The 26,126-nt window shown below is 46.1% G+C and overlaps 1 protein-coding gene and 1 long non-coding RNA gene across 2 annotated transcripts in view; one reads left to right on the top strand and one right to left on the bottom strand.

Moving 5' to 3' along the window:
• Positions 1-26,126, bottom strand: part of LOC144159597 (glycine receptor subunit alpha-3-like) — a 134,777-nt gene that overhangs the window by 5,173 nt on the left and 103,478 nt on the right. Inside the window, exons 7-9 of the mRNA XM_077691184.1 lie at positions 6,147-6,229; positions 1,743-1,877; positions 432-814 (exon numbers count right to left, since the gene is read on the bottom strand). Coding sequence (XP_077547310.1) covers positions 432-814; positions 1,743-1,877; positions 6,147-6,229 — 601 coding nt within the window. The remainder of the gene's footprint in view (positions 1-431; positions 815-1,742; positions 1,878-6,146; positions 6,230-26,126) is intronic.
• The window catches only part of LOC144159598 (uncharacterized), a 699,997-nt gene continuing 692,218 nt past the window's right edge, over positions 18,348-26,126 (top strand). The window contains exon 1 of the long non-coding RNA XR_013320334.1: positions 18,348-19,010. This is a non-coding gene — a long non-coding RNA (uncharacterized LOC144159598). The remainder of the gene's footprint in view (positions 19,011-26,126) is intronic.

The raw sequence follows: 26,126 nt of genomic DNA, 5'->3' as shown, positions 1-26,126 counted from the left end.
CAAACACCCCAGATCTCCGAGCTCAATCATTGCTTGGAAGTTGACTCCTTAGAGGTGGCCCCCTTAGACGATATTAGGCATGTCGAAAAAGAAGAAGAAATAGATGTTTTTTTTAACTACCTCAATGATCATTCACATCACGCGGTTATGTGTTTGAAAATGATCTATGCCATTGGTTAACGAACTTTATCCGGAAGAAGTCCACACTGTGACATCAAAGAATTATGATGTGCGCAAAAGAGAAAACATTCATTAAGGCTTTACGTTCTCCAAAATTCCCCTTATTAAAGAGAAGTGTTGCCCTTTGCCATATTCCTTTTTTAAAAGGTGGGGCAGTTTTTGACGTGACCTCCTGCGAAACGTAAGTGCACTCAGTGAATTCAAAAATTCTACATCCCAGAGTAAAAGGTGTACCAAATTGAATTACTCACCGACACGCGGGGTGATATGACGACGGCTCGGATGCTCCTCCGGCGTGAACCGTCGTCAGTCTCTGCTTCACCCATTAGGATGTTGACGAGTGCGTACTCCATGAGGGACGCGAACACGAAGACGGTGCAGGAAGACATGAAGATATCTATAGCCTTGATATATGACACGGGAGGCAGCGACTTTTGCGACTGCGCGTGCTGTGTGGAGAGGGTGAGTAGGCTGGTGACGCAGAGGGTGACCCGAGCAGGCACAGCCTCTGGCTTGATCCAGAAGGATATCCAGGACATGATGACAATCAGGCAGGTGGGAATGTAAGTGTGGAACATGTAGTAACCCAGCCGCCGCTTGAGCGTGAACACTAGCATGATGCACGTGAAGTTGCCTGCGGAGTAGAAGGGACAGGAAGTACACGATATGTGAATGTATTTTTCACAGCGCAACCGAACAGGGGACTAATTTGTCCCTTCCTTTGGGAGTTGAAGCAAACCGCGAAATTGCATTTTAAATGTAATACGCCGGAAAGAAACTTCATTTCCAATCACGTGGAGCATTCGTGGCCTGTTCGGTGGAGTGATACGTATAGTGTGCAGTCTTAGTATTGAGTTTTGGTACCGCTGACGCTGATTTCTATCGGTTGTATTTTTATTACAATACCTTGATTGCAGTTGTAATATCGTCCGTGAAGTTGCTTGAATTTTCGGCTGCGTTATGTCAATCGGTAGCAATGTAATTATGGGAAAACTGCTCACAAAATATTGTATTACAAATCACTGAGGAGGAGTTTTATTTTCACATTACAATTGTTTTTATGCAAACAGAGATAAATGTAACAGCTACTCGTTTAGCGTACGTGAGCAATATAAAATTGCTCGCTGTTGTTTCTACGCTGAACATATTGGTACCACTCGTATAATAAAAATCGGGACTTTTCAGAACAAAGAAACCTGTGCGCGCTGCTTCTGCTAACGGCACGCAGGGCACGTAATTGAAGAAAAGTAAAAACAAAAATGGAACGTTAGGGGAGCAGAAGCAGGTTGATGTGCCTTAGATCCAATCGAAGTCTAAACAGGGACAAGGAAGGCTGTTTCTTCCATATAAATGTAAAGATAGTTCATTCTTCAAAAAAAAAAAAAAAAAAAGGAAACCGAAGTGACAGAAAAAGTGGCTGGCATTGCTCTTTTAGCATTGTCTCTCATATTTGATATAAATTTTAGGCCGCTGCTATCTCTCATGCTAATATAATTCAGCCACTGTGGTGATGCCAAGCGCGAAGCCATGATGAGGTAGGTAGAGAAAAGTGAGCTGTCAACCTGTGGAGTAGACGTGCGTGCAATCCTTCATTTCGGTAGAGACGAGGTTGTGCTGGGGCAGCTCGATGGAGTCGTCTACCACAAGTGGTACCTCCTCCTCCCACGCGAACACCAGGTCGTCTGTTGTGTACGAGACTGAGGGAATAATTGAGGGAAATCAGTTAAGTGGTGTTGGAAACTTGAAGCACAGTTTTAACGGGCCGTGAAGAGAAAATACACGTTTGTTTCATTAAAGACACTGGTTTCTCTTGGTAAGAACCGAACTTTTACGGCAAATTACGATTTTAATGTTAGGAGTACAACTACTGTTTATAACTTCGGATGCAAAACACCTGCAGCACGCAGAAAAAGATTAAGAATAAAATTTATACCTAACATTTTAGGTGAGAAGTTAGGAATTAAAAAAAAGCATCGACCTAAAAGAGCCTCCTTACGTTAATTCGAGACGGGATAAAGAAAACCACAGGCCAAACTGGACCATATCCGCGCCGAATTAATGTCCTTAACTATTCTTTTTTTCCTAACACAATTGAAAAATGTAATACTCTAGTCCCTATTCACGTGGTCGCGGCAAGTAAATTTCAGACTGCAATTGAAGACTTTGTTTTCTGGCCTGTAATAGCAATCCATCCCCAATTGTGCTGTTTTGTATCGCTGTTTCATTGTGATGCCAGCTTTTTGTGATTGTATGACTCATTTTCATTTGTGAACCCTCCCACAAGAATGCCATAATTGTCCTGTAGGTATTCGCTATAACTGAAATAAATAACTACCAGCGAATTCCCAGCCACCGTTCTAGGAATTTTTCTATGACGTCACAGAAATTTGTGTGTGCTATTGGCAGCAGCTTACCTAGGCCACTGCCATGACTGGGCGACTGTAATGAGGCCTCTAGTTCTATTTTATCCTATCACGTGAATGCTAACAAGCAGTTACACACAAAGACTACGTTTTCACTGCTGACCCATATTATGTGCCCGATGTACATAACACGTAGCTGTTGCGCGAATTTCTTTGTTCGTCTACGTTTATTCTATTTTGTAGGTTACAAACGGACTCTGGTAGGTTCAACGGTGCTGAGTGGGTTACCAAAGGCCAGTTATTTCAAATGAAATGAAATTGTAATTTGTCATCATGGCCTTTCTAACCCATGTTGGGGGCCCGGTGCTCGCAATGACAGTTTTTTTTTGCGAAAGATTGCCCTACGGCATAAGAACATGTTGTCACAGGTACAACACTGCACCCGTGACGCGAAAAATTCAAGAAGAGACCGGTGGTGGGGACCCCATATCCAGCGCTTGAGATCTGCGGGTCTGCCAGGATGAGCCCTGTGAATTGGAGGTGTTACGTTCGGGCGTCTCTACGTCCTGGGAAATCCTACAGCAAATGTTCAACGTGAGCTTCTGACGCTGGAATCAATGACAGTGGAGCTCTAAATTTGCAACGGTCACGAGCAATAACCGTAAGGAACATGTAGAAGTAGTTTAGTTTATTGAGAATTGGAAAAAGAAAAACGACCATCCATGCCCACTTTCTCACGTGAGTGCACTTACACCCACACGCACGTGTACACTTAAAGCAACTCAGTGTCGCTTGCACTTAAACCAGGCGTTTTGACTAAATTTACGGAGACATGATGTGCAAAACATTTCGAAGCTTTCTCAAACCTGAATGCGCTGGGGAGCTTTATGAAGAAAAAAAAAGCGATGTAAATGAACGATATGTGAATTGAAATTTACAGAACAAAGTGTATCCAAGAATACGAAATTGGGTACATCAGCGCAGTGTTTGCACTTATTAGCGTGCTTGTGTAAAGATTCAGACTACACAAGTTACTCAAAGCATGCTAACAAGACTACCCGGTCTTTGATTTTTTCTGGCAAAATACATAAGTTCCTGCAAAGGGCACTTCCATGCTTGAAATGACCATGAGCCCAAAAAAGGTTCCTAATTCAATGCATTGACTTTCTTTATACGGCCCGACCTCCTCGCTGGTAGCAGCCGTTTTATAAGTAAAACAAACGGCTGAAGAGGCATTCGGGTAAGCGTAATCTGGTGGATGATCGTGCATTACAATACAAGCACTAGTTTTCTGCAGAGTTGATACTGCACACCGATAAATGTCGCCTTTCGGGCAGCAGATGGCATAAAATTTCACGTTCTAGCAACTACTTTGAGTTTCCTGCAATAAAAAAATATCAACTGTAAATTACACAACAAGAGTTGCTTAGAAAAACAACAAACAGCAATTGTGCGCCAATAATCAGGGGAATGCCTGTTTAGACGAACCCTACACAAGCTCCCCACAATGCTGTGGGTTTCGTGACACCTTCCAATGGATCACTTTCATAAGACAGCTGTTTGCGCCCAATATGTTAGCACCGAGAAAAGACCACGCTCAACAAACCGAAGGAATTACTTTCATTGCCGCCTGGCCAAGGGGCTTGGTTTGATCGATAAGTTCGATACTCCTTCACGCCGACGCACGCCTTTTTGTCATTTTTATCGTCAGTGTGATTGTAATCCTTCTTCTAACGTTTTTATTTTTTTTTTCAATAATCTTTCCTCCGTCTGTCACAAGAGTCAAACGTCCTCGATTCCACAGTGCTGGACCTGAGTTTTTGAATGTGTTTTTTTAGGCGCCAGGGAACAGAAGGCTAAAAGCCAGGAGCCCTTCAAAACGAGGACCCTCGGAGAGCCGCATTTTCTTTCTTTTGCTCGTTGATTGCAGTGACGGGAACGAAGCGGGACCTGCGTGGCAGCTGTCAGGCCGCGCGAGCGTTGATCGAATTTGACGGCGCGCTAACAGCGTCCGTCTCACTTTTCCATTGCATGGTGTCAGTTTCCCGCGCACCATCATCGGCGCAAGCGAAGATGTCGTCGGTCTCTCCATTCTGTGTACCAGCTTGTGTGTGTGTGCTCGCTTGTTCTCTAATACTCCCGCCTTACATAAATTCAAGCAGTCCGTGTCATACAGCACCAATGTTCGTTTCTATGCATCGAGACACACGTGACAGCAAGCAATAGGCACAGAAGAAACCACAAGAGAGGGATCACTGAGTGAAATTTACGTAAACTTTGAGAGGCATTGAAGATAAAAATGTCACGAACGTTTTCTTTTTATGTTTTCTGAGGACACTCCGAGCCGCCGAAGCGGCCCGAGAGTTTCCAAGGATACGGGCAGCAATATATTTCACGGTTCGGAGAGCGTCTTTTCAATGAAGCGAAAGCACCCAGACAGGTGAGTCCGGCATTTGTGGGAGTCCTGTCCCATACATCTTGCGCAAAGCAAGTTTATGAGCAAGTGACAGAAACGCAGATATTTCACCATAAGTAGTGTTTTGCAGTACAGAAACAAGAGTTTACACTAACTAAATACACGAATGTTGAAAGACCTTAAGAAAACCTAAACGGGTATTTCGACATAAACAGTGTTTTGCTGTTCAGGAACAAGATCCGGCATGAACTAGAAAAACCCGAATGATGAAAGGCCTTAACCAAAGCTTGCACGTTGAAAATGATGACATGCAGCGGTGAAACCTTCAGAGAAAGGAACACGGAAATGCGAACGAAATTGTCTTGATTTTGAGAATAGCGTCGTCCTCTGCAAGGGCGTTTATAGTACTTTAGTATTCACTACGTTAGGTAAACAACTTCGGCAGAACAAAGCGTTCACTGGGGATCAAATAAGAGCTTTAGTTTCTTATTTTGTGGGGTGTTTGGTGAACAGCATTACATTAGAGATGTTTGGAGAGCACTGCACGAATCGTAAGTTGTGTACTAGAAAGGGAATTTTCAGGGAATAGCTGCACCTGGATTTTGTGGCACGCCATTGCAGGTGATATCGTAAAAGCTTAACCAATCCTGTGTTTTTCAATGCGCGCTATATTGAACTCATCACACTTGTATGAACAACAGTAGAGACATTGTGAGGGCGTAGCACCCTGATTTGGCTCATTGTGACGTTTTGCGGTCTTGTTTACCTTTTATCCACGTTATTTTAATTTTATTCCCTGTTATTGTTTCTCAATCACGAATTTTATATCCAACAAGAGATATCTAGGGCCCATCTTCGTATCTTTTGCCATGCTTATTATTTTTTTCGCATATGCACAAAGGAGAGTTTCCGCACACAGTGCAAAATTTGTGTTTACAAAAAATTGCATGGAGGGCAGGCCAGAACTTTTTTTGTTTAAATTCTCACGCGGATCATATAGCAGCAACTGGCAGCCATTTTCGGAGAAAATGAACCTTGTCCTAAACGTTTGTTGCCCTTCCGATTCACATTACAAAAGATTTTACTGTCGCAATGGGGCGGAAGGCTTGGTTCTGTGGGTATAAAGCATCGAAGCGCTCTGGTGGTGCACAGTGCGGCAATCTTTTGCAACAGAAACATTCACTTACTGCTCTCAATTTTCAACGTGCAGACCTGGGTGTCGTGGGGATAGGTCTCGAACTTCATGGCGCAGGACAGGAGGAGCGTCAACCTGCGCAGAAGACGAGACGCACATGAAGTGTCGGGGTTGTAAACGTCAGTGTAGGGCCACTTACGTAACATTTTGGGTTTTGTCGTGGTGATTAATGAAAGGCCGGCTGAGCCGCAAAATGATAATTTATGTCGCCAAGTCTCCAACCCTCACTAACTCGTGCCGAGGTTCTGATACCATAGCAGTCGTAGAAAACATCAAAACAGACCCTGCAACACTACCAATAAACGCTTCCACTCTGTTCTTCGTTCGTACATGCACGGCGAAAGCTGTGGCTATCGCCAGCCCAGAGCCACACTGCGTGTTTTACTCGTCGCAGCCCATTCGCCTGCCAGTTTTTGCCTGGCCTTCGATAAATTGTTCTTTAAAGAGGCTATCGAGTGCTTTTATTTCTGAAACTGAAGGAATAAACCAGCCAATAGCCGCTGTGTAACCCCAGTGACGTCACTCCAGCGGGAAGACCGAGGAAGAAAGGAAAAGTAACGCCACTTCGTCCAAAGACATAGATGGTTGAGACGCTTAGCTTTCTCTTAAAGTACTCGCTCGCTGTTGGTGGGGTTGTAGGGGTTTGCGGAGTTTTCGTCACGGTACGGTCGCCATAATTGAGGGATAGATAGCTTCACTTTGAAATCGTGTGCACATGTTTATGCGTTTTCTGAGAGACGTAGAGGAGTAACTTTTGCATGAGGTTCGTTGTGACCCTTTATCCTGAGTATACTAGACGCAAAGGTTCACTTGGTTTCTGAAGGCGATTCCGAAGCTTTTTTTTTATTCCGATAGCATCAGTCGTCATTGTGACAACTCCAGCCAGAGGTCAAGGGCTTTTATGAAATGCTTTCTCGAAGCTGACTTTGGCTACACATCGTCCGGAAATGTGCTGTTGTTAAAGAGTGGAAAAATGTTTTTACCAAAAATAGGTGCGGGCGTATGTTATTCGGAATTTCGATTACGCCGCGGACATGTCTAATTTATCTGAAAAACACCACTTACTCACACTGGTATGAAACTGTCTGCGCGTACCAAAAGCAATGACAGAGATCTAGCAGGATAATAGCACAATTACGGCCTACGCGTTAATGATCCCGCGTATTTCATCAATAACACACCACACTGGCTCATGTCTGCATCCGTTGCTACGATTTACACAGTGGGGCTCTTCGATTTGCGATCCCGGATTCGCCGTGGACTCCAAAGATGGCTGTGAGACGTTCGTATTTCATATACATTTCTATGGAGTGGGGAGTACTTGCAATACCCGCGGACAATCCGCGGCAAGGCCGCGTGTGCGAATCAAGAATCTCCAGTGTATTTTCGCGGACCCGCGTTTTTTTAAATACGTTGTCCTAATCTCCGCAGTATTACATATTCTCAGCAAAATGAAATTCAAGTTTCATTTGTGAATTGACGGTAGCATTTCTTTAAAAACAGCAGAGCGAAATAATTGGTCGCCAGAAACAGGTTAAATTCAGTTGCCAGAAACAGGTTAAATTCAGCCCTACGGTAATATAGTCTGAGTGGAAATAGATTATTTTATGTTTTACAATGGGTGCAACAGATTACGAGTTGCAGCTGTAAATAGGAAAGTGTGGACACTTTGTTTAGTGCTTTAAAATTGTGATAAATAACTAGTAGATGGCATGCACTACCCCTTAATAGGACACAAGAGCGCGTCCACTAATTAAAAGCTCAATATAGTCGCTGAATCTGTTCCAAAATGCAGTTAAATGATCACCGCTTGTGCAAAACACGCAACTGGGGCAGAAAACTGGGATCTACGGATGATGCCACGAGGGATGAAATAACGCTGTCATTTTACGGTAAGTTCCCTCCAGTTTACTGAGCCCTGGCACGCTCACAAAATTAAAAAAAAAAACCTTCAAATTGGAGACGTGAATTCTGCGCACAACCTTGAACAAGCAACTTCAATGGAAAAATTCTCCGTCAGCGCGTGGACTTGAAATAAAGGTCGTTTTGAAGTTAAGGCTTCACATAATCGAAACATGCATTTAACCGTTTTTCCCCGAATAAACAACGAAAAACAGGGAACCCGCCCCCTTCATTGCTTATGCTGCGTGGGTTTTATGGGGAGGAGCAGAGAGGTGAAGCCCTTCTCTCGAAGTGGTGCGTCCAATACAAAAGAAATTAAAGGGGAAACCGGGCTAAAATGCGCACGCTGCTACATTTCGCAAAAATGAAACGGCCACGCATCACGAATGAAAAGGTGATCTGACGTTTGCTATTGGCTCTGTACGTGACTGAATATTTCGGTTGTCTTCTCCATCAGCTTCCGAATGCCAAAAAAGGCGGCAAGTCATTGACACTTGCTTGTAAGAAATAGCAAAATATCCAGTGCCACATTGGTTGTTTGCAGGGTGCTTATTTGGGTAGCTGCAGAAAGGAAGTGAAACTATATATATATATATATATATATATATATATATATATATATATATATATATATATATAGTAAGTAAAGAGTCGGATACACAACAAGAACAATAACAAAGACGGTTTACTTCCGTAGCGGCAACGGGACAGGCAAGTCCCGTTGCCGCTACGTAAGTAAACCTTCTTTGCTATTGTTCTTGCTGTGTATCCGATTCTTTACTTATACTGTTTCCGCGCGCTTTGTGAACGTTATCTTTTTCTCTCTCTCTCTTTCTATGTATATATATATATATATATATATGAGAGAAGGTATGAGACCAGCAGCAGTAGCACGGGAAGGGAGGCTCGCGACTTCTTCCTTTCCCCGACGCACCCGCTCGAAGGTCATAATAAACCGGTGCTCCTTTGACCGCGTCTGCTTCCTGGTCTTCAACAATATATATATAATAAGGGTTGGTAGTCAAGAAAACCTGGGCAAGCAAAGGGGAGAATGCAGTAGGTCATGGAAAGATATGAAGAGTTTTTTGAGTCAGAAAGACGAGCATTTTTTCACCACTTTTCATGGGCATTTTTTCACCACCGACGGGCATTTCTCACCACTTTCTTTCAAACTAAAACAATTCTTCATATCTTTCTATGACCTACCGCATTCCCCCCTTTGCTTTCCGAGGTTTTCTTGACTGCCAACCCTTATTCTGTCTTAATTCACCGAGCCCCTCATTTCCCATTTCTGATTCGCTACACACACACACACACACACACACACACACACACACACACACACACACACACACACACACACACACACACACACACACACACACATATATATATATATATATATATATATATATATATATATATATATATATATATATATATATATATATATAGCCAATCAGAAAATGGGAAAAGAGGGGCTCGGTGAAATGAGACAGAAAATAAGGGTTGGCAGTCAAGAAAAAACCTCGGAAAGCAAAGGGGAGGTTGTGGTGGGTCATAGAAACAGATGAAGAATTTGTTGAGTCAGAAAGAAAGTGGTGAAAAAATGCCCGCCGGGTGGGATCCGAACCCAAATCCGATATATATATATATATATATATATATATATATATATATATATATATATATATATATATATATATATATATAAACATATATATATATATGTATATAGTCGTGAAGTGGAGTCCTTAGTTGCTGCAGGAATACGCACAAAGTAGAAGTACGCTCTTCGGAGACTTTATTTCCAACGTTTCGACCTGAGACAGGTCTTCCTCAGGAAAGCGTACTTCTACTTTGTGTATATATGTATATATATATATATATATATATATATATATATATATATATATATATATATATATACATACATAAAAAGGGGGCAATAAAACTGGGAAGATGGTAGAAAACACAAGAAAACTTCGAACAATGTAGAAACCCGGATCGTTACCAACGTTCCAGCAAAGAGACTTGCCTTCGTCAGGGCAAACCCTCGCCTGTCTGGACGCTTTATATAGTGATAGGTCCCAGGTTAGAGGAGAGAAGGAAGTGGAATGCAGCACGCGGATTGGTTTGGGAGTATGTAGGGGGAGGTATTGAGGGGGAGAGAGTGTATTCACAGGACTTTGGACACGCGGCGGCATTACCTGCGCGGTGGCGACGACGCCATATTTGAGGTTGCATTCCGCCGCGCGGGCAGAGCGTTTCCCGACGCGTAACGTGGTTTGTGGCATGGTGCTGGCATGAACATTCGTGTAGACGGTGTTTTTTCTGCGTGATTCGTGGGTTTGCGAATGCCTTGTCGTAACGAGTAGCTACGTAACGAGTAACGAGTAACAATCGCAGACCGGAAGCAGGCGGCACGACAAAATCAAGCGCGCCGGGTTTTTTTTCCTTTCGCTGTTTTGAAGGGAATGAATTTCCAAAGAAGTTATCGATAATATGGCTAATCAGTTGGAATCTGTTTGAGCCCGTTTCATTCAGGTGGGCCCCAGGACGGTGGGCGTCGGAGCTTTCACTTCGCAACTCGTCAAATGTTTAAACCATTAAGCAGTCCTTAAAATGTTCCAAAATTAAGGTAGCTGGCGTACTTTATGGATGAGACGAACCTTAATGGGTGCTCAGACTCAACATGGGCTACTTGGAGTGTTGAGGTGAACGCACGCGTACATGCAATGTCACTTCCCAGGCAATTGCGGGCATCCAATCCTTTTTAGTCGCCTTCGACTGTCCTCTAATGACCAAGCGTGTCATGTGTACGTGATCAGACACTAAAGCTTGACGCGGGGGGCACAGTTTGACTACTTTAAAAACAGCGCCGAGTCGAAAACGTATGCAGGGACAAACTAGTGCACTCTTTGTCACTTATCTCTGCGCTGCTTTCGAAATAGCGAAAGCGTGTTTCATAATCTTGTTCTGCTTATAATTTCCGCTCTGTATTTACCGAAAGGAAAACACTTGAAAATCATCGGTGGGATCTTTGTCGTCGGCACCATACCTAATTTTATCACGTACTTACCTCGCGATGGTTTCCACCCAGACCCTGTGCGTAATTGTTCCGCTTCATTAGGAGCTCTAATGGACGACTTTCGTGCATTCAGTGCACCGAACTCTGTTGCCAGAGCACCTCACCGTCTCTCATACTCCCCAAAAATCGCGCAAACTGCCTGGGTGGCACGATAAAACGAGCGCCTAATCTAACACACCAACACCACATCAAATATCCTCGCAGCCTTGGGTGAATAAATTTTCTCAACTCGAGCCACGGTCGCTTCAAGCAACGCAGGAAATAAGGAAATCGGCGCAAGGGGATGACACCCAGATAGCGCGAAATCGATGAAACGGACCGGGTTATGCACGCCGCTGGCTGTGCCTGTCAAACCATCAGACAGTTGCATTCGTCGCGCAAAATCATACCGTCTTCAAGAACTGCCCTGGCCTTCGCTTTGAAACAGCTAAAGAAGAAAAAAAAACTACCCGTCACGCTTGCTTTCATCCTTCGGCGTGCTTCGGGTCTGCGGTTGTAGGAGACGTAAACAGCGCACCCAGAATTTCGCAGCGAAAACAATGCTCACTACTCGTTACCACAAGGCATGCTCAAACCCACGAATCACACATACAAAAAAAAACCGTCCATACGATGATGCTGATGATGATGATGATTAGTGGCTTTCCCTTTGAATCGGGGCGTCGGTTGTCAGCAACCAACTTGCCTGTTTTTTTACGTTTACTTGCCCTACTCCCAGCTAACCTATCGATTTGCTTCCTCCCTCCCATCTCTCCCTCTTTTCTGTTTTAAACTCATCGCCCCCACCCCCCTTATTTTCTCCCCTCGCTGTTCTAAATTCTCGTCCGCATGATTACTCCGCCTGCACACATCCCTTCCCTACTTTTCCTCCACCACCACTCCAGTCGCCTCTTCGTCACCTCTATGGCCTTAAAGTTGAGGTTCCCCCTCGCCCCAAATCCCAAAGCCTCCGCCAGCGTCGTTTCCCCCTCACCCCGCGGTGGCCGTATCTCGGTGCAGCTCCTGACAATATGGTCTATAGTTTCCCGATCACTGCCGCAGCATGCACACGTTTCATCCTGCTGCCTGTAGCTACCCGTGTATACCCGGGTTCTTAGGCACCCTGCCCTTGCCTCGAAGAGCAACGCACTGCCTCTCGTATTGCCATAGAATCCCTCCTTCTTAATTTCCCGTTTCTCTGCCCTATAAGTCTCCAGGGTTTTTTTCGCTTCCATTCTCTGTGCCCACTTCGTCGTCTCTGCTGCCTTTACCTGCTTTTTAACTGCTGTGTAAACCCCGCTTTCCCCTACCGACTTTCCGTACCGCTTGGTCAGCTGTCTGGTCCCCCGTCTCCACCGCGTGTCCACGCTCCTCATATACAGGTACTTAAACACCCTCGCGGCCCATTTTTCGTCCTCCATGTCACGAAGTCGCTCCTCAAACTTTATCTTGCTCTGCGCCTCCCTCGCCTCGAAAGACGACCAGCCCATATCCCCTTGTACCGCTTCATTTGTAGTTTTGCTGTGGGCCCCTAGGGCCAATCTGCCTACCGCCCTCTGATTTACTTCCAGGCCCGCTTGGGTCTCTGGCTTCATGCACAGAACCGAATTAGCGAAAGTTAATCCTGGTACCATGACCCCTTTCCAGACTCCCCTTACCACCTCGTATTTGCTGTATCCCCAGAGGGCTCTATGCTTCATTATAGCCGCGTTCCGTCTTCCTTTCGTCTTAAGGTGAGCCTCATGCGCCTGCGTGTAATCTTCGCTGTTGTTCAGCCATACTCCTAAATATTTATACTCTTTTACCAATGGTATTTCTACTTGCTGCACTGATACTGTTTTGTGCTCCTCGCCGTCATAAAGACCATGATCCCCGATTTTTCTCTGCTAAAGGATAGCCCTAGGTGCGAACGTTCTTGCCAGCACCACGCCGCGCGGCGGAGTGCAACCTCAAATATGGCGTCGTCGCCGCCGCACGGGTAGCGCCGCAGCGCGGTCTAAAGCCCTGTGAATACACCCTAAAGAAGGTTGTATAGTCAGCTGGGGTGGATATTCCGGGAAAGTCTTGGAGAGAAAGGATGAGACCGTGTTTGTTGCCCCGACGCATGGCCTACAGAAACGTTCTCAGAAACGCCGGAACCAATTTCTAAACCAATTTCTAAACCAACGCTAAACCAATTCTGCTACGCTGGCTTGGCTAAGTGGTTTACTCCCTCCCGCTTGGCTCAGATAAAAAAAAGACAGAGGATGCGGTAGCTGGGCGGCTCTCTGGGAAGGAGTAAGAAGAAGCCAAGGTCCTGCTCGCGTCGTGCTCATAAATGCATTGACGTATGCATTGACGTATATATATATATATATATATATATATATATATATATATATATATATATTATATATATACGCGCGCGCTACGCCTACCCTGCTTACATGTGCGCAGTTAAAGCATGAACCCAAACCCCATTCGGAACAAGAACAGACAGAGCTGCTCTCTGAACTGTATTTCAAGTTTCGGCCGCACCACTGGGTGAAAGTGGACCAAGGGATCGAGAGCATTCAGAGTTTCAAAGGAGATTGTTAACCTTTTGACATTCATTCCGAGCACGCGTCGAAAAGCAGCGATGTCAATCCAGAGACACACAGAGAGGGGCGGTGGGCGCGGCTGCGAAAGTGGCCCGCCCAGCAAATAAATCTTCCCTTTACGCTGCGCGGGCGTCCCACGAGTTGGTGGCTCACTCGGCGGGATTTAACTCAACTCTTCCAGCGCACGTACTGAATACCCTTTATTTCGGAAGCGGCACAAAGGGGGCGGTGAAAGGCTTAGCGTCTCCAAACGTGACGGGGCAACTGCGGCGAGCAGCGGGCTCGACGAGCGGCGAGTATTCGGGACATCGTGACCGCAATGTGAGCGAGCGGACTTAGCACAAGTTACGGGGCCAAAGTTGACGCGATTCTTTCGCGCCGAAAACGACGCTTTCACTGTACTTAGCATTTTTGGGCTCCATCCCCCAGTTCATTCGTTCGTTGTCCTCTTTCCATCTGCTTTGGCTGTCGATACGTGTCAAACCGTTTTCCTGCGGTGGGCGTCAATATGAGTAATGAACTCACACTTCTAACGAAATTTATTACTTGTCGAAGAAGGAAAAGACGGAACACACGATAGATATTGTCTGTTTCCGCCTGTCCTTTTTATTTATTTATTTATATATTTATTTATTTATTTATTTAGGTACCCTAAGGGCCCAAGTGGGCAGTACATATGGGGAGAATGAGTTGAAAACCGACGAAACATACAATATTGCTGAAGGAAAGGATCAACGCAATAAAAGTGACATTGAAATTTCATAAAAGCACGAGAAGTGTACAATGCAATTGCAAAATAGAGCGTTAAACATTTTCCCCAAAAACAAAAAGTGTAAAAGTGACAGAGAATCTGGCATTTTAAAAGCAGGAACACACAATTGCAGCCCAGAAAAAGATGAGCATGATACGACACGCTACCGAGTAGTTTGAATGGCTAAAAATGCGAGGAGTGCGGTTTGATAAGAAGAGACGTCTGTTAGATCTACTGGGCTACTTGGTAAATAAATGGTAAGGAATTTTTGTGTATGCCTTTTTTTTTGTCTGTCTTTGACGTGTGCTTCGTTTTTTCCTCTTTCGTCCAGTGTTACAGTTCGCTAGAAGTATGAGTTCAGTAGTCAGTAACCAACTCGCCCAACTCTCCGCTTTAATTGTCGAGATGATCTTCAAAAAAGGAAGGTGGAGGGACAGATTGGAGGGAGCAAGCGGGAGGGCCGGCTGAGGCAAATTAAGTTTCGTAATAAGAAACTTTTTACATAACTGCATAGGTCGGCAGACTCACTTCCGAGTGCACTGATACACCACCTATACGCACCACTTACGAGTGAGCTGTGAGTGAGCCTCATCATCTTTTCAAGCAGGAGAGAGGGAGGGCGAGTGAGTGTGAGCGCTACACGCGGTGAGCCCCGCTCACCCAACACGAGTGTGAGCGCCACTCACCACTAACCACTCACGAGTGTTGAGTCCAGCTAATCACTCGGTAGTGTTAGCGAGCGCGCTCATGAGTGATATCGGCCACAAGTAAGTGGCATTGGCTGACACTGATCACGAGAGAGAGAATACATTTTTATGAGCTCAAATGTGAGAGCGGAAGCCTGGTCCGGGAATCCATGCGTTGCCTTAGCCGTCTTGGCCCGTGTCACCATGGAGAGTCTGGTCCTCCGGTTGACAGCTGGTCAACAGTATCTCCCACAGCTCAAGAAAGGAACTGATGGATATCACTGAAGTTGACGTTTTGTACTTTTGTAAACAAAAGTCACTACTCAGCAAAACGTTTAGAACAACGTTTAGTAGAACTCTTGGAGAAAGTTAAAGAAAAAAAAAAGGCGATCAAGGAATGATCCTTCATCGATGTTCACTGGAGAAATCTTTTCAAAAACATGCGCAAGATTAGCAATTCGTAAAATAGCCATAAGAACACAGACACAATGGTTAGAAAAATTGTTCTTAGAGATGTTCAAGAAAAACGAATCAATAAAACGGGTTAGACGAACCAAATTGAATGCATAATTACAGGGGGAATCGTTTAAAAAAATTGAGTCTATTTATGATCATGCGTAATAAAAACAATCATAGAACATCGGCGAAGCTGTAATTGATTTCAATCATAGAACAATGGTGAAGGTGTGATTGATTTCAACTGTTTACTTTCTTACCTTTTAGTTAATCAGTGGCACGCTAGCATCTCTTTCTGTAGCAAAAGCTCCCTGCAGTGAAACTCAGGGTGACTAACTGTCCGTGTGTTGGTATGACCGCGCTCCAAATGTCCCAGTAAAAACATTACAATAAAAGCGTGTAATTCTATTCCTTACGTTCCGTAGATTTTGGATTGTGTTATAATTGATTGTTTTGCATTATTCACCCAATCGTTATCACAACACTTATTTGAGAAATGTTAAGTAGTGAAATCATTTTTTACCGCTAAGCTGTACGTATGCATTTTTTCTTGCGGAGGTCCGCAAGCAGGATGGTTCAGCAGGCTATACGCTTTTCCGCAAAGCGAAATTTCACCGAACGTCGACACGCGCGCGCTCTCGTTTTTTGCAGCCATTAGAAAACGGCCGCAACCGCCGGGGTCAAATCGGCGTTTTTGGTATCAGCAGCGCAATGCCTTAGCCACTGAGCTACAGCGGCAGGTTAACCCATAAACCTTATTAATAGGACCAATTAAAACTATTCGTCAGCCACAGAAGCTGTTTAGCGGTGCTTCTGTATAACCATCGTGCACTACGGGCTTCATCGGCACGCAGCGATGACGTATTTTTTTTTATCGCTGTCTTCTATCTCTCCATTCTGGGATTTTCCTAACGGGCCAAGAGCTGTCCATTTGTTCTTCGTTCCGCCATGAAGAGGGTTGCGGTGATCGGTAATTTGAATGACTTAAAATTCTCGCAAAGTATTTTAAAGGGACCCTGCAACACTTTCCGATAAACCCCTTCACTCTTTCCTTCGCGCCTAGAAGCACTGCGAAAGCTACAGTTATCGCCAGCACGGAGCGACACTTCTCAGGGCAGAAATTTGGGCTAGTTGGTGATGGGACTTCGACATGGTAAAAAAGCGCACTAAAACGAGGACACAAGAACCGCGTGATTTGCTCGTCGCACCAGATACGCCTTCCATTTTTGGTTTGCTTTTGTGGCTTTATTTTTAAAGTTGCTGTCCAAAAGCGTTCATGGCTGCGACTGAAGAAAAAGCGGCCAAGAGCCGCTACATGGTCTCACTGATGTGCTTCGGGCAGTCGAAGAACGCCAAGACCGGGAAAGGGAAAAATATTTTGAGCAAGTTTCCAGGTAACCTGATGAGCATGAAGCAGCAATGTTTGGCTGAGGTACTTAGCGACCCACTAATCTTATGTACTGTGTGGGTTAAGTTTAAAAGCATTTAAGATATAAAAAGTTGGAAAAAGTGTAGCACGTCCCCTTTAACCCGCCGCGGTGGCTCAGTGGCTAAGTCGTTGCGCTGCTGAGCACGAGGTCGCGGGTTCGATTCCCGGCCGCGGCGGCCGCTTTTCTGTTGGAGGCGAAAAGCAAAAACGCCCGTGTGTACGAGATTTCGGCGCACGTTAAAGATCCCCAGGTGGTCAAAATTAATCCGGAGCCCTCCACTACGGCGCGCCTCATCGCCTGCGTTGCGTCGGCGCGTTAAACCCCACAATCAATCAATCAACGTCCCCTTTAACATGCGAGCGCTGGCGAGCTCCTGGGACAACGCCCACGACTTTTAGCTGACCGTTTTTGACGCTCCGCAATGCTCCCGACGGCCCGCTAAGCACAACCGGAGCGTCGGCGGTAGAAAGGCTTTTAGCTAAGCGATAACCGTATCTCCCTCGACGGGGAATGAATCGCGTAGTGCCCATGTGCGTGGGCAAACCGAAACGTCATCGCAAAGTAAAGATACGCATCGGAATTTGGTAGCTCAAGTAATGTAAAGTACCGTGTGTAGTGCCTTATTTCATTTTTTAAAACGATGTAGTTGCTTACACGGTGTAATGGTTCTAAATTATTTTAATGAAGCCGATAAACTTTGGAATAGCCAAGAGAAGGCTGTCTTTCTCAGCGCTGCATTGAAGCAGCCCCGCGCTTCAGTCGACGTTTTTCGCTTCCGTACTAAAGCTTGTTGAAGAGTGTGACACCTTTGCCTATTCGGAAGAGATTTCGCGATTTCGTCGCTCACGTATCAACTACAGAAACGGAGTTCGCGGGACCCGCCGCGGTGGCTCAGTGGCTAAGGCGTTGCGCTGCTGAGCACGAGGTCGCGGGTTCGATTCCCGGCCGCGGCGGCCGCTTTTCTGATGGAGGCGAAAAGCAAAAACGCCCGTGTGTACGAGATTTCGGCGCACGATAAAGATCCCCAGGTGGTCAAAATTAATCCGGAGCCCTCCACTACGGCGCGCCTCATCGCCTGCGTTGCGTCGGCGCGTTAAACCCCACAATCAATCAATCACGGAGTTCGCGGGAGCGTGCTCGCATCGCGGGGGCAGCCATGCTGTTATTCCGCACGGTAGCGTAAGCTGCCGCGACGGTCCGCTAAGAGGCCGGGGCCCGCTCCGGTAACGCCGGTAGCGCGCTAGCGTGCCACGCATGCGCAATGGCGCTCCCGCTTGCTATCGGAGCGGAGCGGACCGTCAGAAACGGTCAGCTAAAACTCTCACGCTGTGGTGAAGTTGCGTTTGCTACCCGACGCCTGTGCTTGCCCGTCACTCTCAGCGCACAGATGCCGCGTCACGTCTGTCCAGACAGCCTTCGCTCGAAGACGATGCTTCAGTTGCAGCGTCCGTGGGACGCTAGGAATACCCTTGTTCCCGTGCTTCGATTTCGGACCATTTTGCAGTGTTGCCTTCTTGTAAACGTCGTGCGAATTTCTGAGCAAACCTTCGTCGGTGGGTGCGCGATTTGTGCGAATAGGTCAAGCAGTGACAGAGACGTGGTATGGCCGTTCGCTGTGCACTAAACGACGACTGATATCAGTCGCTGGCGGTGAGAACTTTCCGTTGGTATTCGCTTCCCTGTGCGGTGAAAAGCGTTGACACTCACTATCCTGCTGTTGGCGCCTTCAAATGGTGACGAGTGGTTAGTTTTACCATTTGCAAACGAGATGTTGGTGTGCAAGTTGGCCGCAACACAAATTTCTCGCGTCGGGGTGCAGTGCTCTTGCGGTCTGTGTTCGTGTCAGGCAGTGGTGGTACAAGAGACTGCAGGTGAGCAGCAACTTAGAGGACATGTTTTGGGACTGGTGCTTTGACTTTTGTGCGGAAGGTGCGCGGCGTGGGCTCGCTTGAAGGACGGATCACACGGACCCAAGATTGCCGGTGAGCTTACTTATTGAGCCATCATTTTACCCCAAATGAAAACAGTGTACACAATCCGTTCAGGGAAATTAATAACAGCCACAGTAGCTGCGGTAAACTGGTTAGGAAAATAGTAAGACTTTTCTAGCTGTACTTCGTGCACCTTGTTGCGCTTCGTATTCCGCGATTGCGTTTGTTGATAACCTTAGCATACATCAGCAAATACCAGTGTCAGCACTTCGAAAGTTTTTATGATACCTCAGTACTTCTTTTTCGAGACTGTAAAGCCGGTTATCATGGTCGTACATAACTCTCCAAACACTCGCCGAAACATCTTGGTATGCAGATCAATGGAATACTCGTGGACTGTTAGCAATAGCGACGTATATGCCGGGACCGGGTGAATTTGGGCTTTGAGTGGCGCGGAGACGCTTCGTCACCGACGTAGAGACACCCGGTTGCTTTGCGTGCTTTCGATTGGAGGCTGTTCGCTTCTTAGCGCACCGCTCTGTCTGTCTGTCTCTGTCTGTGTCTGTCTGTCTGTCTGTCTGTCTGTCTGTCTGTCTGTCTGTCTGTCTGTCTGTCTGTCTGTCTGTCTGTCTGTGTCTGTCTGTGATGACCGTGACGGCCTGAGGATAAGTAGGAGAAAAAACGCTAATTTATTGAGAATGAAAGTGGGTGGCTTTCTTAGTCCAGATAGCCGCGACCGAGCGCAGCAGCCTTGGTGCAAGCGATGGGGCGTTCATGGTCCTCGCAGCGTGAGCAGGCCAGCGGGCGCAACCACGGCTCTGGCGATGGGGAAGGGACAGGGTTAGGTGCGTAGGGGCGTTCGGGACGGAGCATGAGGGGCGCTTGTATTGACAAGTGGAGGGGGAGATGTAGTGAAGTATCTGTGTTGTAGTATGAGTTTGTAGTATGTGTAATATGCGCTTGAGGAAAAAAAATGTTTAGTGAGTTCGAGTAGGCGGAATCCCGTTTTGCCTAGGTATACATAACCGGAAGAACGTTAACAACACCACACTGCTCGTAATCGGAGAGGAGTTTTGCCTAACATTTTTCGAGGGAGCGGGGGTTAGCGCTAGCGTTATTTTCCCACTAGATCCTGAATACCCGCACGCTTCAGTGGAACGTTGGGAGCTTCTGGATGCCTTGGCTTTCCGGGCCTTAATCTAATTACCAGGCGCGTGGAAACCGCCAATCGATAAACACCGTGAGACAACAAGCCAGGAGGTGGCCCGCTGGGAGTTTTATAAATGAGTTTACCGCTTAATGTTAAAGGGAGATAAAATACCGGAAAAGGAACGAACAGGCAGTGCAGCTTAAGCATTCACACATCTTCGTCCTCGTGGGGATAATATAAAAACACATCGCTTCTCCCTTTGAGCATATGCTTGCCGCACTGGGCTAACCATTTGCGTATCCCCGAAGGCTTGTAAACTACATTACGTATTTAAGTCGCTAATTTAAAATTACAAACGCAAAATATTAATATAAAATGTCTCGTTAAGATAACAAACATTGAAAGAAAGTTTGATGGAGGGCTAAGGAAAGGAATCCAACAATAACGAAAGTAAATGGTTTAGCGGCCAGCAAATGGTGGAGAAAAGTTTGGACAGGGAATAACGCATTAGAAAAACAGGGTATGCTTATGGGGAACAAGAATCAGAAAATTCATAGTGTGGCCACTGGTGTTGATTGATTGGTTGTAGGCTTTTCCGCGCCGACTCAACGCAGGTGATGATGCGTAGTGGAGGGCTCCGGATGAATTTTGACAACCTGGGAATCTTTAACGTGCGCCGTAATCTCGTACACCTGGGCCGTTTTGCTTTTCGACTCCATCAGAAAAGCGCCCGCCGCGGCCAGGACACGAACCCGCGTCCCCGTGCTCAGTAGTAGCCACGGGTTTTCCACCTTTCCAGATGATTATGAACCGCCCGGGCTGATTGATGGGCTATCCCGACTTAGCCCACATATTAGTCTTTATTCTCTCTTTCTCTGTCTCTTTTCCACTCTGCTCTATCCTTTGACTCTCCTTCTACTGCGCCTCTTTTGCACTGGGTTCTAAGCTGGTCAACAATATCACCAGCGCACTTTTTTTTCCGTTCCCTCGAACCACCACCACTACAACCACAATATGATGAATTGCATGGTCATGCGCTTCCAGAAGTGTTACGTAGGCACAAACGCGGTGCAGCTTTGGCTTTCTAAACTGCAGCCAGAACTGCTTAGGGAATCAGACAAACGTGGAACAAGCGTTTTCTCAACCCGCTGTAGTCAAACAAATGTATCCCATGTCAGCAGGTGCTGTCTAGCGATACACCGGGCTACACTCTAAGGCAATCCCCTGGTTCAGCTAGCCCTCAATGCATTCAAGTGACCAATCTACACCGCTAACAAAGGAAATTCGGCGAGTGACTGCAACGTAAATCTATTAGACTTGTTTGTTTCATTTACGATGTGGAATTACGCATGCATTGCGTGACGCCAGAGCGCAGATTGAAACTTTTGAGTACAATAGCATGTTTGACATCATCATTAGGGGAAATTTTACGCTTGGCTGCATGAATTGGTCAATCAAGGACGCCGTGGCGGAGCTGAACCAAGGGATTGCCTTAGAGTGCGGGGAATTGCGGCGCATACCAGCAGTTTCTTTTACAGTGAAGTTTACAAGAGAATTTATCGCTGCAAGAAAACGCAATTTAGCAGAAAAAAAATTTGAAGGAGGCATAAACACCACTTTGTCAGCGTTGCAAATGCTCCTACGCCGGCGGCTTGTTTTCCCGCACTATAAAGGGCCCGGAAAATGCACCCCCTCTTTACCTACACATCGATATCCTGATTCCCAATCACTTCGCAGTATTCAAGTACTTGCGGCGGGCGTCTCGTAGCTTCTTTTGCGGCTAAAAAAACTCGAATTTTGTTCGAGGCATTCACTGCTTACTGCGAAGTACGTAGCGTTTACATGTATCAAAAGATATGCAAAGAGAAGAGGCTTTTTTTTTTTTTCAAAAAGACCGTTCGAAATATTCAACGCCTTTGGTCAGCCAGGCAACTCGATACGCTTCAGATGTCGCTCTGCAAAACCTGTATCCGACTCAGACCGGGTCATTCTCAAGTCTTTCCTAGCATTTTGCAAGTGTCCTCTTAGGGAAGCTGCGATCTCATTTCCATTACCAACTTGCATAATTTACTGAGCCTACGTGGCATCATTACCACTACACCTCAGATTATCAACATTAGAAAGCAAAAGCAGGGGACTGAACGATCAGACTACACCATCTTGTACATTAAGATTGTGATGGCATAGTTTTCGCTATGAATAAGTGCACGGGTATCGTAGTACTTCCATTGCTTCCTGTGCTTCCACTGCAAGAACGCTGGTCGTAAACAACTAGCGAAAGCCGGAAATAAAGAAAAAAGCTCTAATGTTGTGGAGGCGCAGACGGTTTCGTGCCCACCGCAATATTTTATCGCAACGCGATGCATCCGTTCAATGGCTAAGGCGTTGCGCTGCCAGGCATGCAGGTCGAGTGTTAGATTACGGGTCACGACGGCCATTGCTTTTTGGTAGAGGCGAGACACAAAAGTGCCCATGCGTCGAGGTTTCGGCGCGCATTATGGTGCAAATAAATCCTCAGCCTTTCACTACGGCTTGCCTCGTATCCCAGTTTGAATTGGTCATCCATCTGTACGTTGTTGGGAGGTTCTACTGAATGACCAAAGAAAGTCGCAGCCAGTGTTTATCAGAATTACTGCCACCCTAACGCTTTTAGTAGACAGTTATCGTCGAATAGCCATGCTACGAGCGGCAATGCGAAACACAAAAGGGAATGTGTTGATCAAAATACACAGTTGTGCGAGGGTGTCCGCGACGCATGTTCTCAGTGTAAGCCGTAGGCTCGCTCAATGTTAGCTAGCATCCCTGGTAAGCGTTCCCACTATTTCGCGAACTCATAAATAGTTGTTAGTATAGGCGCACCTTAAGTTAGGCGAAAAGGGAAACGAAAGTGCACTGAAGGCTGGGTTCTTTCGTTTTGTATCACAAAGAGAATCTCTGACTAGAGGCACTTGCAACAGAGAATGTGTTCCGTCTCTGAAGACAGCTTGTTTCTGCAAAGAGGAAAAAAAAAACGAGACTTGAGCGATGGTGGGCGTCTTCGAAACAAATGAGCTCGCTAAGGTCGTTCAGTCAGCGCTCGTGACATCAATCAAGAGCTTACTCAGCAATCTAGATTCTATTACCCCGCCTATCGAATGTTCAGTCTGCCCTCTTGCCCATAGAACACGGTTGTTTTGCCGGTTTTTGCTGTCCTCGAGCCGGACGTTATTCACGGAATGATAGTTCGTAACACCCCAGGCACTGCGTGGGCAGCACGGAATTAGGATGTGGCATTAGGCAACCGCATCAGCCGGCCGCCGACCTGAAGCCCTGCATTATCATCAGCGCGAACTTCGCTCTCGTTACTGACTTCTCATTAGGAGACTGCAAATGAGTTGTTGCGAAAGCATTGGAGATAAGTCGGTTGACATCGACGGCCCGAACGTGATCTCTCGCGGTTGGCCAGAATGAAGAAGTAACGCGACACCCAAAGGTTTCCCCCTCCCCTGATGACTGACCGATAATGGGGTTTCACGCGCCGACGCTACACAGGCGATGTGTGCCGTAGTGGAGGGCTCCGCATTATTTTGACCACCTGGGATTCTTTAACATGCGCCGAAATCTCCATCACACGGGCGGTCTCGCTTTTCACCTCCTTCAGAAAAGCGGCCGCCACGGCTGGGAATCGAACCCGCGTGCTTGGGCTCTGCAGGTTTCTCACCCCCTTCTCCCTCCTTCACCCCCCCCCCCCCCCCGCCAAAAAAAAAAAAAAAAAAGCAAAGCAGGCGATAGGAGCTACATTTAGCATCCCACGTAACGAACGCAGGTCGATTCCTTGATGAGGTTCGCCTAAGACGTCTCGTTCAGAACGTCCGACGGTGCCACAAGATCCAAAGAGTTATATTTGGCCCTCCCGCTGCGTTGCCTTTGCTGTGCGTCTGCGGGTCTGAAACTATAGCAGAAGATGTGCCGGCTATGTGTCTGACACAAGAACATAATTTCGCTCAAAATTTTTACCGGCGTATCGAACCGAAAACCAAAAACAAATACCGGTTTGGAACCGGTTAAAACAAACGTGCCTTATCAGGATGTAGAAAAACAAAATATATAAAAAAATTCAAAATTCTTCTATTTCCAAATAACAGGGGTGCAATTTCAAAGCAAACTTTACACAATTAGGGGAGGCATTACTGAAACAGGTGAAGAAGAAAGGATTTACCAGCTACGGACGTTATGCCGCTCTAGGGAGTATATACATAAAGCCACCGCCAAGATATCACAGCCGGATATAATTTCTATCATTTTCCTTTTTTGGAGAAATTGGAATCCTCGGTATCAAATCACGCATCAGGCTGACCGTCAAAACCTAGAATTAGACCTGCGTAGTGGCGCGTTCAAGTACCCGCGTTTTATACTAGCGCTGTCGCATAAAAAAAGTCATACAGCAGCCAACGTAAATGCTACCAATCAATTCAATTATTCGGTCACCTGGAATAAATTGTTACCTCTCACCTCCTCGAGGGTATAAGCCGTAATTTTTTAGAAGCAATTCGCAGCCGTTGCATTATTCCTCTGATCACTGGAATGTAATACTCCCTACAAGGTACTAAAGTGATGTGATGTGATGTGGTAGCTATCACGCAAGCGTTCGTCACAATGAACACTTATGTCATCGTTCTGCCTCTTTCGTGGCCATCGTTCTCTCCGATACACTGCGGAATCTTATTAAAGATTACGCCACTACAAACTGAAAGGGTAACTCGACAAGCGTAGCACCAGATTGAACTTTTTGAGGGAGATGCACTTTACTTCGTCGACAGCTGTGCCCCCCCCCCCTGTAACGAATGAGCATTAGAGTGGTGAGTTGGAACGTTAGTAAAAGTGCACCCCCGAAAACAAATCAGAGCTGAAAACGTAAGAACAAGCAGAGTGGACGTGCATTGGGCGAATGGGAGCGTGTGGGACCAGCCTGCCTTCCACGCATGTGTTATTTGCTTTAGTGCTGTTTTTTGTTCCTTCTAAGACGATATACATATTGTGCCTGGAAGGTATGGGGACGCAGTGCGCACCGTACTCTAACATGCTTCCCTACTATATCTATTATTGCTTGTATCTGTTAAAGAATGCCCGAAATTGTCCGCTCTACCATTGCTTAAAACTGACGATATACTAGGAACCATGGCGCTCGCTTCCTTGGCATTGGCGACACGTTTGGTTGTGAAAAGTCGTACAGAAGGGATAACGGCCATATCGAATTTTCGAATTTTCTTTTCGAATTGCTTTTTCGAATTTTCTTACATTGCGCGTAATTATTTAAAACCACGTGAGGTGCCTTTTCTTTTTGTTGTTTTTCTGTGGAAACACACTTTTTAAAAAGGTTGGCGCATTTAAGGCCTCGATGTTTCATGCCTCTGCTCCTAGGCAAATCTTATGTTGCAGAGCGGGTGTATTTAACGTGCGTCTTGGCGATATTTAACATGCGTTGAAATCTCGACACATGGGCGTTCTCGTTTTCTGTCTACATCAGAACGGTCGCGAGGGACGGTGATAAAACCCGCACCCTTGGGGTCAAGAGCAAATACTCTGAAGGTCCCGCTTGTCACTTTGTAGGTGTGCGAGTTTTTTAAACAAATTATGAAATGAAAAACTTGTGGGCCCTTCGGGTGTGGACCCTGGCCGTCGCGCCGTGAAGCACTCTTTCAGCATGAATGCTCCTATAAAGTCGCAGCTAGGGAAGGGCAAAGTCGTTTTATGTCGCCTGCAATCTGCCGAGAACGACATTTCATTTGGTCAGCCTTGCACTCAGCGCGGGCTAGCAGCTGCAACATACCATTGCTACATTGGTGCGCATTCTTTTTGATTGATTGACTGTAGGGTGTAACGCGCCGACGCATTAGATCAAACAGTAGACCTTTCGTAGAATTGAACCCTTGATTTTGCGGTACATTAAGGCTCTTTTGAATGTTTCACGCGTTGGATCGTTCGCCACGTTGATATAAAGAATAGAGTGGATCTTACGTCACGGTAGATAATTCGTG

Source organism: Haemaphysalis longicornis, unplaced genomic scaffold (genome assembly GCF_048455015.1).
Source record: "Haemaphysalis longicornis isolate Haplotype H1 unplaced genomic scaffold, Haemaphysalis longicornis Haplotype H1 scaffold_10, whole genome shotgun sequence".
Classification (NCBI taxonomy): domain Eukaryota; kingdom Metazoa; phylum Arthropoda; class Arachnida; order Ixodida; family Ixodidae; genus Haemaphysalis; species Haemaphysalis longicornis.
Note: the sequence above shows the minus strand (reverse complement) of the source record. Positions and strands in the feature narration are given on the sequence as shown.